This window comes from Crotalus tigris, unplaced genomic scaffold (assembly GCF_016545835.1).
Source record: "Crotalus tigris isolate CLP2741 ecotype Arizona unplaced genomic scaffold, ASM1654583v1 scf7180000018549.3470463, whole genome shotgun sequence".
NCBI lineage: Eukaryota > Metazoa > Chordata > Lepidosauria > Squamata > Viperidae > Crotalus > Crotalus tigris.
In genome coordinates this window covers 1,600,229-1,619,535 of record NW_024097072.1, presented here as the reverse complement: position 1 = coordinate 1,619,535, position 19,307 = coordinate 1,600,229, and the positions used below count along the sequence as shown (strand labels likewise).

General features: G+C 45.7%; 1 protein-coding gene across 6 annotated transcripts in view; it reads left to right on the top strand.

The window, feature by feature from the left end:
- Positions 1-19,307, top strand: part of TACC1 (transforming acidic coiled-coil containing protein 1) — a 59,102-nt gene that overhangs the window by 7,318 nt on the left and 32,477 nt on the right. For 3 of the 6 annotated variants that reach the window (XM_039354240.1, XM_039354242.1, XM_039354239.1), the window contains exons 1-2: positions 6,469-8,452; positions 11,487-11,593. In XM_039354240.1, the coding sequence (XP_039210174.1) occupies positions 8,238-8,452; positions 11,487-11,593 (322 nt within the window). In that variant the 5' untranslated portion in view covers positions 6,469-8,237. Of the gene's footprint in view, positions 1-6,468; positions 8,453-11,486; positions 11,594-19,307 lie in introns of those variants that run through there. The other 3 variants (XM_039354244.1, XM_039354245.1, XM_039354243.1) reach the window with 1 other exon arrangement.

Below are 19,307 nucleotides of genomic sequence, written 5' to 3'. Positions count from 1 at the left end.
CCTGGGGTTGGAGACCCCTGGTGTAATGTGAGAATTTGGATAACTGCAGTTAGTTCAACAAGCTCCGATTTAAACAAAATGTGATGTTCTGATGCGTGAGCCTGGATCTTCTCATTTTAGCTCCCATGGAGGCTTAAATTAAAAGGCTTAGTTTCAGGACTGGGGGACCATGTTCTCCAGGTTTCTGGACTACAACTCCCATCATATATGATAATTGCTCCTATGGGGGTTAGAAGGAAAATTATTTAACGGGTGACAAATTACCGGCAGCATAAATAATATTGTGCATAGTTATCTGTTGCTGAAAGGCAATTTGTAATGTGCTTTCATCACCCTCTTTAAAAAGTAAAAATGCCCTCAAGTCTTGCTTTATCCATGCAGTTTTCTTCCAGCATTGCAGACCTGCCATTCCTTCTATTTGACTATTTCAGGGGTCTCCAAACTTAGCAACTTTAAGACTTGTGGACTTCAGCTCTCAGACTTCCCCAGCCAGCCATGCTTTCACTAGGTTAGTTTTAGCTAAATCTTGAAAGTTCTCAATATTCATGTAGGTCTTCAAAATAAATATATGAAATTGAATGCAGATGGAGTAGAAGATTTTGCAATAATTGCAAAAGGTTGTGCAGGATCTAACTTTCAAAACAAAGTGGCAGGAAACAAACCCTTGTTTCTAACTCTCTCCAGCACTGTTGCCTTGAAAAGAAAACACCGAAATGTCACACAGTTCCTCATCCACATAAAGTAGCACCCAAATAGCTACACTATTTGTAATTTGCCCCAGGATCTCTTTGTAGAGAATCAGGTTGCAGACGGTGCACACAATTGCACCCAAACTCTGCACAGCCAGCATTTCCCACGGCTGCTAAAATGAAGTAGTAACGGAGGCATCTTTTGATCTTACAGAAAGATTGCTGCAAGATTACCAGCTTGAGTCAGGGTGGATCTACTTCAGCAAATCCTTGCTGTTCTTTCCATACAGATTTTTATTCGAATTAATATTGCAGCCAGTTGCTAAATGTCACCCACCCCCAAAAAAGCTACCAGGGGGTAGCTGGATGCATTCCTTCATACTCTTTTTATGGCTTCGCTTGGATCACATCCTGCCTTTCACAAAACAGATGACTCTACTTGGTCCTTTGTTTTTAGCCTTCCTTCTGGCTTGTCTCCTGGCAACCAAACCATAATGACAAATTTCAGAGCATTCCCCTTAAATCAGTGTCTCCTTTACACTCTTGAGATCTTTAAGTCGAATGCGGCTATTTAAGCAATAGGTTTTGAAAACTTGGCAGCTGTATATTGTAAGGTTAGAAACGCCATTTTTTCTAACTGACTGTGATTGATAGTAATAGTAGTAAAGTTGGAAGGGACCTTGGAGGTCATCTAGTCCAACCCCCTGCTCAGGCAGGAAACCCTACACCATTTCGGACAAATGGCTGTCCAGTCTCTTCTTAAAAACTTCCAGTGTTGGAGCATTCACCGCTTCTGGAGGCAGGCTGTTCCACTGATCAATTGTTCTCACTGTCAGGAAGTTTCTCCTTAGTTCTAGGTTGCTTCTCTCCTTGATAAATTTCCACCCGTTGCTTCTTGTCCTACCTTCAGGTGCTTTGGAAAATAGCTTAATTCTCTCTTCTTTATGGCAGCCCCTGAGCTATTGGAACACTGCTATCATGTCCCCCCTCATCCTTCTCTTCGTTAAACTAGACATACCCAATTCCAGCAACCATTCCTTATATGTTTTAGCCTCCAGTCCCCTAATCATCTTTATTGCTCTTCTCTGCATTCTTTCTAGAGTCTCAACATCTTTTTTACATTATGGTGACCAAAACTGGATGCAGTATTCCAAGGGTGGCCTTACCAAGGCATTGAAGAGTGGTATTAATACTTCACGTGATCTTGATTCTATCCCTCTGTCTCTTGTGTAATTGAGGGGGAAAACCTTTTGGAACCTGAGCTGTTCTTCCTGGATATCAGAGGCAAATTCTGTAAAGAAACACCTTGTTTGCTTAGTACTATGTCCATTGAGGACCAGGGCAGGTGCCATTTATTCTCTCAACTCATCTGTGTCTTCCTAACAGAGCAGCTGACATCTTTGCCAATTCTGGCAGGAAAGTTATCAGCCAGAAAGCTTTCTGCATTTTGGTCATATTTGGGCAGCTCTTTGCAAAAGAATCTGCAGGAAGTACACTGGTGATACCTCCAGATAACAGGCACTGTATTCCAGACACAGAATTTGTGGCCTGTTTAGGGGGAAATATCAGCCGATGGTGATGCATGGTGCAAACGTCTTCCTATTTCATCCATAACCAGGATTACTGAGGTTTGTGAATTATCACGTGAACCATTCTTGGATTATACAATACCATCTTGAAAAATCCTTGATGGTAGCTGAGTTGCTTGATTCCTTGCCACATCAGGGCCTCTTCCTACTCCAGGTTTCTTAGCAACAGCCAGAAATGTTATGTAACCAAGGTTACAGCAAACTACCCTTCAAAAAAAAAAATTCTGCTTGTGCAATATTCCTGGCAGTGGAGGTATGTCAGGGCTGCAGAGGCTAAAAATTGGACTCTTTGTGGCTCAAGGTTTTGCAGTGTGGCTCTTGGCTTTGGCAAGGAGACAAATTTCCTCCCTGGCATCCTTTGCTTGGAAAAGCTGTCTCAAAGCTCCCTCTACTGTGAACGTTAAGAACTTTCCTGCATGGGGGGAATAATAAGCTGGTTCTTTCCTTTTCCTATAATGTAGATTGCAGGAAACCGGAACTGTAGGAAACCAGAAATATTTTGCAGAGTTGCTCAAAAGGGCTGAAAGGCTTTCCTTCTTGAAATCCTCCAGGAATATAGATTCTCATTTCCCATAGCAGCAGGAAACCCACCTCCTGTTTTCTGCCGGGTAGCTACCTAACAGCTGGCCGGCAGGGGAAAAATAAAAAAAAACCTCAGCAGGGTTTCCTGTAAGCCACCACCAAAATTTGCATGCAGCTTTCCTTGCACTTCTTAGATAATGCCTTGTAGACCTTTGTGTAGCTGAAATATTTCAGTAGCTTCTCCTGTTTGAAGTCATTCCCAAAATAGCCCTTTGAGATAGGCCAGTGTCCTCATTCCAGAGGCAAATTTCGTTGAGCAAACGCGGTATTTAAAACAATTAATCGTGTTATCACCAGCACTTAATTTTGAATGGACATTATTTATTCTGTGGGACGGGGAGCAGCCCCTCTAAAAGAAAAGATTTGTTCCTGTTGAGTTCCCCCTCTTTGTGAAAATAAAAGTGGTTTGCACCATTGGGTTACACACCAACCTCTTTTAAGGAGTATAAACTCTTCACTCTGATTAAGAGCTGATCCTTGAATGATCCTAAAAAACTATTCAGTTTTGACATGGCTGTAATAGTTGTATTCCAAATTAGGTTTGTACCACTTCTGGGTTTCTCCTTGCATTTCCTAAGAACTGAAACTTTTAAGTTTGCATCTCAGTAATAACCAGGATAGATTAGATTTTTTTTTAGATAACCTTTATTGTCATTTTTTTCCTGTGGGCACAATGGCACACATTAAAAATGAAATGTAGTTGTTTGCTCTCAAAGTGTACACATAGGTAACTGTTAGAGAATTTTAATCTCTCCGTTGGTGAAATATAAATCAGAAGCTCTCACAGTTGACTGCATTTAGCTGATTCAAATAACCTTTTTTATATTCATATCAAAATATTTACAATACCATACATTCTTCTTTACAGCAACATAGCTCAATGAAGACTTCTTACAGAGAGACACAGAGACAAACCTGAGACTGAAAATTCAGCTTCTAACTCAATACCTTTTTGCAGACTCAGTAGCACTTTGTTCACATTGGCTGACTGAGTTACCACATGACTCTTCCTGCTCATGAATATTCCAACAATAACACATATTTAAAACATACTATATACGACCTGTGTATAGACCTACACCCTTACATATAAGTAACATATAAATATTATTGGAGGCGAAAACATGTAAGGAACGGTTGCTGGAATTGGTTAAGATGTTTGTACATTTAATTCAGAGCTTTGTGGTTTTCAGTGCACTGATGATGTTACCTAGTTTGGTAATGAAATATCTGCAAAAAAAAGAAAAGCTCACAGAGCACCAAGGATGCTCAGTTCAACCCTGAGCTATAAATATTCTTTTATCGGGACATTAATTCCCCAGCTAGCTTCTAGTGCTGGAACATCCTGATGGCGTTTCATCTAAATATTAACCTGACTGGAATGTGATTAGCCTCAGGTCCCCGTGAAGTGAGATGCTTTGCTCTGCATTTCTTGTAGGATTTCCCGGGAACTTTGCAGCCAGATCTAGTGGTGCAGAAGTGAGAGAGAGAAAAAATATAGACTGTTCTTTCTTGCAGACATTACCTGCAATTGCCCAAAAGGAAGATGATTTGAAATTTAAAATGATCTCCTCTCCTCCAAAATAAAAATAAAGGGGAAAAAAAACTTCGTCACGTTACCATATTCAGGAGACAGGTGGTCCTCAGCTTATGATTGCACTTGGGACCAGAATTTCTATTGCTAAGCAAGCTGAGGCATCCCCAATTATTTTTAGATTAGATAACCTTTATTGTCAATTTTTTTCCTGTGGGCACAACGGCACCCATTAAAAATGAAATTTAGCTGCTTGTTCTCAAGTATACACATACACAACACACATTTCAACATACTATATATGACCTTGTTTTGCCACGGTTGTTAAATACATCCCCTCAGTTGTTAAGTGAAGCATGTGGCTATTAAGTGAATCCAGCTACCCCCATTAAGTTTGCTTATCAGAAACCAGAGGAAAGTCCCAAATGGGAAATCGCATGACCACGGGATGCTGCAATTGTAGTAAATGCATTCTCTTTACCAAGCACCCAAATTTTGATTGTGTAACTGTGGGAACACTTCAATGGCCATAAGTGCGAGGACCGGTCATATAAGTTACTTTTTTCAGGTGCTGTTGCACGTTTGAACAGTTGCCGAACGAATGGCTGTAACGGAGGACGTAGGACGGGCCTCCTGTCTTAATGGCAAATTATTTAAGAAAAACAATTCCTCCATTTGGTAAATGCAGAATGTCAGCTTGACGGTGTGTCTTTGCGTCCTGGTCAGTTTGATAAATCTGCTGTTTTAATTTCATTTGGCAGGAGATTTTGCAAGCCAGCTCAAAACTTGCCTCCGTGGTCGTCCCTCTCCAGAAAAATCTGCCCTGTTGTTTTAATAATGGCCCGTTTTCTTCCTATTCCTTTCTTTTCGGCTTGGTGGATTTGGGTGTCCTGTTCCTGCTCCCAAATCAAGCTTTGTGCCAGAGCGGTGGGAAATGTTTCAGCTGCTTTTTCATGGAGACTTGTCTTAAAGAGGCATCCTTCATCTTTTGCACTGCTGAAGAAAGACTGTCAGTGTGTTTCCTCTGAATGACCCGGTTGGAATCTTTTATATCAGGCACCGCTTTTGTCTTGGCACAGAAGGCTGGATCCCCTTTGACAGGGGGTCCTCAGGGTGATTTGTAAAGGCAAGGACAACCTTGGCTGAAAGATCAGAGAGGTTGGCCTCCTAGCTTTCCTGCCAAGCGCCATTCTTTGTAGAAAGACCTTGATTTGTTCAGAGGAGAGCCTTTGTCAGCCCTCCCAACTTGGTCAGTTAGGGGGGAAAAAAAAGATTCTCAGATACATTGTTAACAAAAGTATATTTTACTTAAGCCAAATGGTTACAGAGAAGCAAACATTGTATATTCTTCCTTTTGACAGAAAGATTGGAGCTTTTCTGGCCCAAAATATGAGGTTAACGTCTCCCCTATTCCCACCTTCCCCCTTGGGTATCTCTAGCTGTCCAATTATATTCAAACAAATTGTTTTGGTAACAGTCCCTGGCTTGGTGGGCTGGATGGTTCTGCATTTCATAGTGTGACTTTGGAACGGCTGGCACCTCTCACAGGGCACAACAAATTAGAATAGGATAGAATAGAATAGAATAGAATAGAATAGAATAGAATAGAATAGAATAGAAAATATGGAATAGAATAGAATAGAATAGAATAGAAAATATGGAATAGAATAGAATAGAATAGAATAGAATAGAATAGAAAATATAGAATAGAATAGAATAGAATAGAATAGAAAATATGGAATAGAATAGAATAGAATAGAATAGAATAGAATAGAATAGAATAGAATAGAACAGAACCTTGGAGGTCTTCTAGTCCAGCTCCCCCGATTAAGCAGGAGAACCTATACCATCTCAGGCAAGTGACGGTCTAGCCTCTTCTTAAAAATCTCCCGTGATGGAGCACCCACGATTTCTTGGCGGCTTGGCAACTTTAAGACACGTAGACTTTAATATCTCTGGCTAGGGAATTCTGGGAGTTGAGGTCCACACAACTTAAAGTGGTCAAGGTTGGGAAGCCCTAGGGCAGAGTTCCCCAACCTTACAGACCAGCGGGGGGGGGGGGGAGGGATGGTTCTGTGTGAGCGGCTGGCAAACACGGGCACATGCGCACAGCTCCATTTGCATGAGCAGTGTACATGTGCCTGCCGCACATGCAAACGGAGCACACGTGCACACCCTCGCTGCTCGTGCAAGTGGGGATGCGCCTGTGTGTGTGCCTGCTTTTTCCACGGCCGGGTTGCAAACACCCACTGGTGGGCTGTGGCCCAGAGATTAGGGACTTTTGTCCTGGCCTAAAGGTAAATAGAAAAGCCAGAGTTTTCAAGTCTGATTTGCTTTATAACCCTTTGTCACTTCCCCTCAACTGGTCTTGCTAGCTAACCCTCTGAACGTTGAAATGCAATGAAGCCAAGCAAGCTTCAGGTCCACCAAGTTCAGTGTGGACTTAGAAGGGAAAACAAAAAACCCCATTGCTCCAGAGATACGTAGCTTACCCAAGACATTTGAGCCCACCCACAATCTAGTTGCCTCTCAATAGTAACGGATCGGAACGTGTGCAGGGAGCCATTGTGGTTATCTTATTCTTCACTGTGTCCTGGGAACACAAGACTTAGGAAACCACATCCTGCCAGCATAAACATACAGTGAGATTTTGCGAACTAGACTGAATTCAATTCATTAAGCCGGGGAGTTTTCAAGCTGTTGGCTGTGAGTGTTTTCTTTGTTATCTCCTTCGCTACTCAAGGTGACTGAAGTGTGGTGTGATGCCAGAAGGAAGTGACACAACGGAAGTAGCAACTGAAGTAAACAGACCTGAAATCAAGCATTTCCAAAGCAAGTCTGGTGGGTTTGAAAAGGCCTTTTCTATTCAGTCAGTTCTTTTGGCGTCAGCCAAGGACAATGCTTTTGAAAAGGCCGCTTGCAGTTGCCCAATTTTGCACCTCCAAAGATGACATTTTTCTCCTGATTGAGGATCCTGCCCACAACTTTTTTTTAAAAAAGCCAAGAATCGGGGCCTGGAATGAAAGTTGCAATTTAGAACAGAAGTGGCAGAAGGAAAATCCGTTTCCAATCCACAGTCTTCGTAGGTTGGGGATCTTTTCATGTCTTCCCAATGTCTTATTATTTCCCTGCACCGCGACCTGTTGCCCGAATCCAGGCAAATTTCAAGCAACTGGCGCCTTCCCATCCATTCCCTAAGACGCAGCAGCTTCATTCCTCTGTCTGGGGCGTCCTTTGGAGACCTTGCTTTACTGGGCCGGGGATGCGTTTTCAGCCTGCGCCTGAATGTAACGTGTGAAGGGGGCCTTGTGCGCCAGAACTCAAGCTACCCGCTCTTCGTCCCCTCCTCCTCCTTAATTCGCGTTTAGTCCGAAAAGGAGGGGCGCACTCCGCCCCCGCAGGCAGCAAACGCCATCGGGCAGCGCGCCCAAGCCTTGCGTAGCCAGCCCGGAGGAGACGCGAACGTGGGAACGAGTGACCGGGTGGGCACAGGGCGACGGCGACGATCTCCTCCTCTTCCTCTTCCCTCCCCCCCCTGCCTTTGGCCAGGCAAGCCAACCGGAGCCCCCCCCCCCTGGGAGGGAGGCAGCGGGGCGGCTGGTTTGCTTCTCCCGGAGCAGGGCGCGTTGCGAGCACCCCCCGGCGCGCCTCCGCGGAAAGGCAGCAACCGGCGCTCCTGCTCCGGGGGAGGAAGCGGCGGCGAGGCGAGGCGGGGCGGAGGACGGCGGGGAGAAGAAGCGATGGCTCACGGCTGACCGCATCCGCGCCGGCTCGGCTCGGCTCGCTCCGAAATCCCGGCGCTTCCCCTGGCCGCCCAGCCTCTCCATCTTGACGGCGGCCCCCATGGCCTTCAGCAGCTCCTGGCAGCTGCTCTCGCCCGTGCAATGGGCCAAGTGGACCTGGTCGGCCGTGCGAGGCGGCGGCCAGGGCGGCCCCGCGGACCCCCAGCCGGAGGATGACCTCGACGCCGCCGGGGAGAGGGGCCCGGCGCCCGGGCAGGCGGAGGACGCGGAGGAGGAGACGGCGGCGCAGGCGGAGACCAAGTCGCTGAGTCTCAGGCAAGTCGGGGCAGCGCGGCGCTGCCGCTGGGGGCCCTTTTCACACGTTCCGCCGAGGCAGACTCGAGTCGGCCTCCGAGGGCTCGCGGGTCAGCCCGGAGAGGGCGCCGGATGGGGCCGGGGGCGCTTGCGAGCGCAGAGGCGCTTTTGCGCCTCCGGGCGCACCTGGAGACTTCGCGTGGCCTCCGTCCCAAACGGCCGCTTTCCGTGCGATCGGCTTGCGCGTCCGGGGATGGCGTGTGAAAGAGAAACTCTGAACCGAGCCAGGGCGGCTCTGGCAGCGGAACGAGGGGGTTGACTTACGTGGGCGAAGGACACGCGTGTCTCTGCGCGTCTCGCCTCTGTCTCGGCGGGGTCCTCCAGAGGGAGAGTGGGAAGCCCTCGGTGTGCACATGTCTGGCTTTTTCTACCCTGGCAACTGTCGGGACGCAACCGGCTAAACCGTAAATCACGATGAAAAAGCCACGGTGGTGGTTAAGCCCAAAGAAGCAAGTCACGGTGTGGCGCAATAGGGTGGCCTGTTCCACATCGCAGGCTGAAGCAGAAAGCTGCCCGTTTTGCTGTCGTTTAGCCGTTAACCATGATTTATGAGTTAGCCGTTTGTGTGTGTGTGGGGGGGGGAACTGCCTTTCCTCTGGCCGCATCTGGACATAAGCCTCCACGCCTTGGTGAGTCCTTGGACCAGGAATGTGTCACCATCATCAGGATGTAAAATGTGCTCTGGCTATTCCCAAATATGCTGGGAAGCTTTATCCTACAGCCTTGACATGTTCCTGCTGTGCTTTATCTTAGGGGTCAGCAGCTGACCCAGAGGCTGAAGCCACACTGGGACTAGCTGTCTCCTTCAGAGGGTGGGTGTTTTTTTCTCAGTCTTCCTTGACCTGCTCAGAACAACTACCTTGGAAGCTCTAGAACAGCAGTTCTCAACCTATGGGTCGTGGCCCCATTTGGGATCGATCGACCATTTCACGGGGGTCGCCAAGCAAGGCTGTCCGCCATTTTTCCCCCCCTTTTCCGGCGGGTGCCTTACCTCCCTTGGGCTGGGCCAGCTGGTGGCCCAGCCGGTGGTCGGCCTGCTCCGTCTCTGCCGCTTGCCAGCTACGCCTCAGCTGGCGCAGGGGGCGGCACCACGCATGCGCGGCGCTCCTGGGCAGGGAAAGTCCTCAACTTACAACTGGTTTAGTCCTCGACTTACGACCGGTTTAGTCCTTGACTTACGACCAGTTTAGTCTCAACTTATGACCAGTTGGGGATTGCGGCATTAAAAAGGTTGAGAACCACTGCTCTAGAATCTCAGGGGTAGTCAACCTTGGCTCTTTTATGACTCAGGAATTCTGGGAGTTGAAGTCCACGAGTCATAAAAGAGCCAAGGTTGACTACCCCTGCGATGATGGGTCACACACCCACACACACACACAGGCACATCCAGGCTGCCACGTAATCTCTGCAACGGCTTTAATTGAGTCCAGAAGTAAATTCTAGAGAGAGAGTGACTATTTTGCTCCAGTGCCCTCTGCTCCTTGGATCTGCCAACTGGGAACCAAATTTTGCCTTTTCAATGCTGCCATTTGGGCGGCAGAGAGTTGATTCCCCCATCGGCCATTACCCTCTCTAGTCATCTAGAGCAAGATGCAATTAGCATTCTAGAGCGATGCTACAGGGAAAAGCGTTTGGAAGGGTGCAGCTGTCTGAAACCTTTGATTGCAGCCTTGAGTCATAGCCTTTCCCACCAAGTTAGCAGGTGCAATGGGAGAAGAGGAGGGGCCATCCCATTTAAGATGTTTGGATTCTTGCATGGAACAGGTGTTTGGACGCGATGGGCCCAAAGAGACAGCGACTCCATAACATGCTTTTAATTTTAATTAAGTGGAAAGTTTTGGCCTAGCTCAGTGGTGGCGAACCAATGGCACGTGTGCCAGAGGCGGTACTCAAAGCCCTCTCTGTGGGCACACGGGCCGCCGCTGCCAGCAGCTTGCGCAGGTCCATCAGGCTGCCGCTGAGAGAGGTTATTTCAAAGAGCAGATTTTGTCCCAGAAAAGAAGCACCTCCTTGCTTAGACTTCCCAACTTCTTGGAACTGGGATCCTGCCAACAATTTCTCCTGGGACAATAAAGTTGGTTGTCTTGATTCAACAAGCAGAAGAATGTGATCCCGTATATAGCTCAGTGCCAGGTCAGGTTGGGCTGTAATGGTTCATGGTGGCCTTTTGAATTGCACCTGGAAATTAATTAGAAGCCAGTGCCATGCACTCCTGGTGACCTCTTATAAATGAAGTTCAGGGCCTTACGTAGCATCCATAGGGAACCTGGTTAATAATTGGATGAAGCATGCACCGGAGGGGGGAGAATTTAATTGCTTTCTGCTGCTGTGGTCCTTGAGCTTGCTGAAGGAGCCAAAACAACTTCCTTGGGACAACCACAGGGAAGGAAACGCACACTGTGAATGCTACTACAATGCTGCTGTTCAAATAGGCAAAACACCGAAAGCCACAAATTCATGTTTGCTCACACCCGTAGAAGACTTATTTCCTTGTTCTTCAACAGAGAGCCCGTGAGAAGCCATGTGCCTGGTATTTCCCTTTGTTTCCAACCTGCCCATGCTTTTTAGATTATTTAAAATAAAAACCAACTGAAAGACGCATGTGTGTTCTGGAGCAAAGCGCCCACCTTCAGTATTATCTGAATTTCCTACGGTGCCAGTGAAGCCATGTTAATTTCAGAGGCATTTTTCAAGCTTGGGTCACTCCAGCTCAGTGCTCTGTTTGAAAGATGTCCAGAAAAAAAAGGGACAGGTAAGTGAAGGTGGTAGATAATACCTGAAAGTCAGGGTCATCGGAGGAGTGCATAACATGGTGTCCACCACCGTGCAATCAAACCCTCTATCTTTTTTTTTATATGCATCATCAGTAAGTGTGCAGTTTCTTTTTTCAACCCGTCTTTCAAAGCAGTTCTTCATAACAAGCTGGAAAGGTTGCTTTGATTAGTTGGAGGAAGTAATTTTTTTCCTCTCCTCTCCTTCCTTCCTTCCTATGCAGTTCGGATTCAGAAGCCAATTTTGGGACTCCTGACGCAGAGACACCAATCCATTCCTTGGGGAAAGAGTTGGAAGACCTGGATCTGGAACTGGAGGTTGGATCCCAAGGTAATCTGCTAAGGCTAAGCCGTACTTTTCCTTCCTTTGCGGAAGATGACAGGGCATCCTGTTTCTCTTACTCATACTTTTTTTTGTGCGGCTCATCACTTGGCTGCGTGCATGGTCTAATAGGGACAAAGCTGTGTGTTCATCATGTTTTAGCACAAGTAATTCGAGCTGAGCATAGATCTGGGGTTTTTTTTTTTTCTATCCTATTTTGCTGTGGATGCTCTCCATTTACAACAGCTAGGTAACCAGATGGACTTGGCTTCAGGAATGTCCTTGCAGAAGTGTAAAATGATGTTGGGGGTGGAGTAAGTTGCTGAAAATTGCAGTTTCTATTAATAATAAAAATAAGAAAGGTCAAAAGCAAAATTGCTTGCCCTTCAGGGCTGGAAACCTTTGATAAACAGACTGTCGCTTTTTATTAAGCCCGGAACTTCAAGTGTTTATTATGTTACGTTGGGTGTTCAGATCCTAGACTTTTGGCGGTTTGAGCTCTGTTTATATGTAGGCCTTTGGATTCCTCCTTGTACAGACAAATCAAAGGATGAAATATGGCTCACTTGAACATGTTATAGCAAATATAACGTTTTCTGATGGCAAATTCTTGAGTTCTTGAATTGTTGATAATAACTATGAATAATGGTATAACCCCTTTGTTGATATTCTCACCCGATGCATTTGATTGCAAAAATAATTGGGGGGGGAGGGAAATCTAGTTTTCTAACTGAGAAAAACATGCTTTTAGTCCTCAGCTTTAGCAAGCAATATTAGAAAATGTTCATTAGGATCTCTGTTTTTGTATGTTCACTGCGCCATCTCTCATAATCTGGGTAATACACTGTTAAGTCATTACTCAGCTGTGATTTCTTTCTGGTGGCTTCTGGTGATCCTTTCTGCTTCTTTTCTTCAGAAAGGAGAACTGCTTTGTTCTGTTTTTCTGATAAGGAGACCTTTGAATCATCACCACCTGAGGAATTTGCAGGTCTTCTCTAGGTTGTATTTCCAGAATTCCAGATGTGGAATTAAAGCAGGCTTGATGAACTATCCCCAGGTCTCTGGGCATGTCTGAAACAGCAGCAGTTGGGTGGGCTGGGCCTTAGAACAAAGCTTGTTTATGGAGCTCTGGAAAGCAAAATCGTGAAGAGTCTCAAGAAGAGACTGGAACGATGTAAAAAAGATGTTGAGACTCTAGAAAGAGTACAGAGAAGAGCAACAAAGATGATTAGGGGACTGGAGGCTAAAACATATAAGGAACGGTTGCTGGAATTGGGTATGTCTAGTTTAACAAAGAGAAGGACGAGGGGGGACACGATAGCAGTGTTCCAGTATCTCAGGGGTTGCCACAAAGAAGGAGTCAAGCTATTCTCCAAAGCGCCTGAAAGCAGGACAAGAAGCAATGGATGGAAACTAATCAAGGAAAGAAGCAACCTAGAACTAAGGAGAAACTTCCTGACAGTTAGAACAATTAAACAGTGGAACAACCTGCCTCCAGAAGCGGTGAATGCTCCAACACTGGAAGTTTTTCAGAAGAGACTGGACAGCCATTTGTCCGAAATGGTGTAGAGTTTCCTGCCTGAGCAGGGGGTTGGACTCGATGACCTCCAAGGTCCCTTCCAACTTTATTATTATTATTATTATTAAGGTCTCCTGCTAGAAGACTAGAAGGCCTCCACGGTCCTTTCCAATCTTTTTATTCCATGTTCAGTCTGCTTTGTACGTGCCCATAAGAAAGGTGGAATAACCTTCCTTTGTTGCTGGATGTGAGAATTTGTAATGGTTGACCGAAAGAGATACCCGCCCAGTTTTGTCCCTAGAGAATCTTCTGGAGCTCTTCAGGGTGCACAGATGTCATTCCTCTGGATGAATGTATTTGAAGATCAGAAAGATGGACCTATGAAAGACGGATATTACTTTGCATTCTGCCGACAAATAGCCCTTAGTTTTTTGATGCAGTGCACGTGCGGGCAAACTGCTTCTCGTCAGGATAAACACACCTCACACATAGTCTAGGCGAGTTGGGGAGAGGGATGTGTGTGTCTCGACAGCTCCCTTTGTCATTGTGGAGGAAGCGGATCCTTGTGGTTTTGGGGCTTCGCAAAACAACCAGGCGGTTCGGGGGGGGGGGGATATCTTTATTTAGCACAGTTGCTGCAGGGAGGGTTACAACAGAGGGACCCGAGGCTCTTGTGGGTTTCCAGTATTGCCCTACTATTTTGCCTCTGATGGAATTCTCATTTCTCTCTCCTAAATCCTTTCCCCCCCCCTCCTCCTCTTCCTTTTGCAAGCATGAAATTTGTATTACAAAGAGAGAAACAGTGGGGAATCTCTCACTGCTGAATTTGAGGCTTTGCAGGGCTATAAATTAGATTGTGGAGTTTTTTTTTAAAAAAGCACTCTGGTAGAATAAAATGGCAAACCATTTCCCTATTTTTGCCACAAATTAGAGGTAGTAAAAATCTGTATCTTGCAAAGGGGGAAGGGGGGGGGGAGCTTCCCTCTTTGAATGGGTGCCTGGCTGTCTCCTAATCAACCTTCTGAAAAGATCAAGGGCATTATGAGTGCAGAATCCTACCTTGGGAATCCATCATAGTCTAGGTAACCAAACAAAACCTTTGCAAAGATTATAAAGTCGCTTTTTTATATATTGCAGTTACCTTGGGGTGGAATGTCAAGTATAATCATACTGTTTACTGTTTTATTATTGGATACTATAAAGACGAAACCGCTGTGGGAAGTGTTGAATTAAAGTCTTCATCCTGATTCATCCAAGCCGGGAATAAATAAGCAACATGGCGACTGCTTTGGGAAGAAGGTTACAGTTTATTGAAGAGGCAGAAAGATGGTTCTTGCCTGAAAGAGCAGAGAGAAGAAGAGGGAGAGCACATGGGCTAGGGGTTTTTATACCCCTTCTAGTCTTTTGTTTGGAATGGTTTCCTGTTCCTGGCATGAACTTTGAGGCTATTTCCGAGTGTTTTTCTAGGCCTTGATATCTGTGGTTTAATCCTATTATCATATCCTGCTTCCCTGGTGATGGGGCTAATAACTCCTAGAGTTTGGGTGGGGCATGCAGATCTTCTCTTTGTCTTCTTGAGTGCTCTGGCTCCAACTTTCTGATGGTTTTACATCTGCATTTGTATAGGGCTGGCTACTGCTTGGGGCAAAGAAATGAGGCCAGGGTTGCCTACCCCTGACCTATATTGTTCATTTTTTTTTCCCTTTCAGGCATGTAGGTCGGTCTGGAGTTTCTATAATTTAGACAAAGCCCACCAAATTTAGCTTTGAAGAAGTTCACAAGAGGCCTCTTCTGCTTTTTCATGATCACTTGATGTTTAAAAGTGTGTTTCTGCAAGCGGAAGTTTAGTTTAACTCTGGAATATAAGGAGTGGCTTTTTTGTTGAGTTGGTTCTCTCTCTAGGTCAGTTCTGCCTACACTTTGCATCGACTGACGGTAGGTTTCCAGAACGTTCTGCTCTCAAACTGGGCTATTCCAGCTTCTCTCGCACAGTCAGAATGGCTCATTTCAAGCCAGAATATTCACGGGAAAACCAGATGAAAGAAATTGTTTTAACCATTTGGCACTTCCTATGTCAGTGGCGGCGAACCTATGGCACGGGTGCCAGAGGCGGCACTCAGAGCCCTCTCTGTGGGCACGCGCGCCGTCACCCCAGTCCTAGGCCTTTAGCTGGGTTTTATAAAACCTTTTCGCTTTAGGCCTCCACTGTGTGCAAAAAAAAAAAAAAAGGGGGGGGGTTCAATCAATCAGTCAACTTCTTGCGGGGAAAAAAAAAGATCTTGCAAAGTTGGAATTGATTGATTGAACTTTTGAGTCCCACCCAGTCTGCCGTTACCACTGCAGCCATGTCCATCAATGGGCCACACCCACCCGGCACCCTACGATGCATAAGTGGATTTGGGGTTGCAGTTTGGGCATTTGGTCTCTAAAAGGTTCGCCATCACTGTCCTATGTAGTCAGAACAGCCTGGGTTTTTTTTTTTTTAGGCTTGTAGGCCATATGACCTTGCAATATTTGATATCTCTTTAGTTGTTGTGACGTTCAAACTTGAAGTCTTTCCCAGGCAGTGCTTAGTCTTTTTTCGTTTCTTTTTTTTTTTCATCATCTTTTTCATCTACCAAGGTGCATCTCGTATGACTTCCACCCACAAGAGTTATCTCCTTTCTGCAGAATTTCAGGCCAAGAACTCAAGTTTGAAATTGTCCCTGTAGGGCAGTGGTTCTCAACCTGTGGGTCGGGACCCCATTTGGGGTCAAATGACCATTTCACGGGGGTCGCCAAACCACGCTGTCCGCCATTTTTTTCCCTTTTCCCTAGCTGTCCTACTCCCTCTTATTGATGGCCACACCCACTTGGGGGTCACCACAACATGGGGAACTATATTATGGGGTCACGGCATTAGAAAGGTTGAGAACCACTGCTGTAGGGCTATAGCAGCATCTTTGTCCCCAGGTTGCTGCCTCGGGAGATGAATTAAATGTCCTGGGTGAATGGTACAGAAGATTGATTATTTTAGATCCCTCGGGCAACCTGTGCCAAGAATGTGCTCTCCAAGCTGTGGCATTTCAAGCTGGACTGCCATTAATGATGTTGGCGCCTCTCCAAATTCTTTCCGTCTCCCTGTCTCTGTCTCTCTTTCTCTGTCCTCCTCCAATTGTCCATGCTCAGAAAAATTCTGCCAAGATAATTTGCTTGCACCGGGTAAGCCGTTTTGGCGAGGCTGAGTCACACTATTGCAGCAAGACTGGGAAAGTCATAGATTTGAGGACAGCTCTGCAGAGGGAGCCAGGATGGTAAACAAAAAACGCTGCCAAAGGCCACAGACTCACTTGGTTTCCTTAACATTCAGCAGCTGTAACCACCTGCTTGAATTTTGAATTTCTTGGCAACTGCCAGAGAAATTGCCGTTTATATAAAAGAGGCAAAATGAGATCCTCATTTATTCTGCTCAGCTTTTGGATGCTAATTGCTTGTGCCAAGGGGGGGGGGGCTTACATGGGAGAACAGCTTGCCTTCAGAGGTTGTGGGTACTTCATCACTGGAGGTTTTTAAGAAGAGACTGGACGGCCACTGGTCTGGAATGGTAGAGGGTCTCTTGTTTGAGCAGGGGGCTGGACTAGAAGATCTCCAAGGTCTCTTCCAGCTCTGTTCTGATTGATTGAAGTTAAGTTCTGGCTCAATTCCCAGAAAGCAAGGGAATACATTTTGTGCAAAACACACCAATTTATGCAAGTTGCCTGCTGACAATGAGCTAAAATGCTGCAAATGCAGTAACCAGGACATGCTTTCCTTGAAGGATAGGTTTTCTTAAAAGTTTATTTGATTGCAAGCCATCCAGAGCCACCTAAAAGTAAGACGGGTGTGGCTGTATAAATCAAATAGACAAATAAAACAAAGAAGATGCCACTCCCTAGGGATTTGATAAATTGTCTCTGAACCTTTTTAGGAATGCCTCCTGCACGATACTTGAAGCCTGGCATATCTCTCTAGATTTTTAAATTATTTTGTGTCTTTGTTAGGCAATTTGAATGTGGCTGATTCTGGTGCTAAATGCAAGCAGGATGTTCGGCCATCAAGAATAATTTTCTGGATATTGTTCCATAAACACTTAACTAAGAATTCTTCCAGAGGTGGGGCTTGCTATCCTGTTGCTCAGCCTCACTCATAGATAACCAAGGACTTCCACTGGAGGCATCAGTGGAAGAATTATGAAAACTCATCTATTCTCACCGTTTCAAACATTCATTGGGCGAAAAAAAATCAACTGATGTGGAAAAGGGAGAAGGTTTAGAAATGAATAGGAATTATTTCCTGGATTGAAACAGTTCCATAAAAAGCCACACAGGTAGGAATTCATCATGAGAAGTTAACATGTACTCAGTTGTCCACATGAAGTGGACAACTGAGGTCAATTCCACTCTTTAATAACTAGTTTGCAATTGTTTTCATAAGCTTCTGTGTGTAGATTCACAATCTACTATCTGCACATAATGCTAAATTCATTGCCCAATATCCATGCTGGTATCTCTCTTCCTACCTCTCTTCCAGGCTTCCTACCTCATTATGTTTTTAAGATTACTTTTATTTTTTTTAATAAACTCAGCTAAGTAGCAAAAAAGCATTGTTTTTATTGTTAAGAACGGCCCCATAGGTGTCCTTAAAAATCATAATAATGAACGCCGGCAGACCAGTTCTTTATGTTTGAATTTGCTTCTCTATTTTGAACAAAATAAAGAGTGATACCAAACATCCAGAAGAGCTAACTGTTGAAGATTGGATAACCTGAAATGCGATATGATGCTAACTTTTAGCATTCGGAGGGAGAAAACCTCTTTTTTCTGCCTTCCTTTGTTTTTGGCATGAATGCAAATCCATCATTCTCTATCTGCTGACCAGCAGAATTGACTTTGCTGCAGTGTAACCATCCCGTATCTGTCTATTCTCAGAACTCCATTGAATTCTTCCAGACTGACTTCTGGACAGATTGGAGCAGAAGGTGGATGGCACTGTATTAATGCAACATCACATGAAATGCATTAGATAAAAACAGCAAATAATATGGAAAGTTATCTTGGTGTGCAAGGCATGGGTTAATGGTGAAGCCCTTGTGATGGGCATACACGCAGCTGTTAGATTTTGGGAAGGAAGAATCTAGATTTATGCCACAAAATTTCTCTTGCTAAGTGAGACAGTTGTTCAGTGAACTTTGCTCCATTTTATGACCTTTCTTGCCACAGTTGTTAAGTGAATCATTGCAGTTGTTAAATTAATAACATGCTTGGTTAAGTGAATCTGGCTTCCCCATTGACTTTGCTTGCCAGAAGTTCGCAAAAGAGGATCACGTGACCTCAGGACAGTGCAGCCATCATAAATAGGAACCAGTTACCAAGCATCTGAATTTTGATTACGTGACCATGGCGATGCTACAACGGTCGTAAGTGTAAAAAGAGGGTCATAAAATCACTTTTTTCAATGTGGTTGTAACTCCAAACACTAAATCAGTGGTGGCAAACCTATGGCACGCATGCCAGAGGCGGCACTCGGAGCCCTCTTTGTGGGCACGCACGCCATGCCCTGGAGATGGCAACCGTCCTCTTAAACCAGCCGCCTGCTAACTCACTGAGGTCCCACATGGCTGGATGCATCCCAGCACCCATGCGCTTGCTGGCCTCTGTGTGCGGGGGCCGATGATGTCAGGCAGCAGCCACCCTGGCCCCTGCCTCATCTTGCCCTGCAGCATGGCACCTGCACCCTGCCTCGCCTTGCCTCACCCCACAGAACCAGCCTCCTGCCCACCGCCCCACCCGCCAGAGACCCCTGGATCTCCCCCAACCCTGCCCGGCCCCCACAGGCGTCCCTCCCCATGAGCAACATCGGGCTGGCCATGCTCACCCTGGCCACGCCCACCCATCTGCCATGACCACTGTAGCCATGGCCACCCAGTGGGCCACGCCCACCTGGCAATACATAAGTGGGTTTTGGGTTGAGGTTTGGGCACTCGGTCTCTAAAAGGTTCGCCATCACTGCACTAAATGAACTGTTCTAAGTCTAAGTTTGTATTGGTTTTTATTCCAAAATCTTTCATTGCCTGGAGGGGTGGGATGAAGGAAGCCTTGCACGAAATAGTTCTGCTGGGTCCTTATTGCTGTGTCATAACAAGTTTTTCTGGTCTTTCAGAAGCAGTGCTAAATGCCAGAATATTTC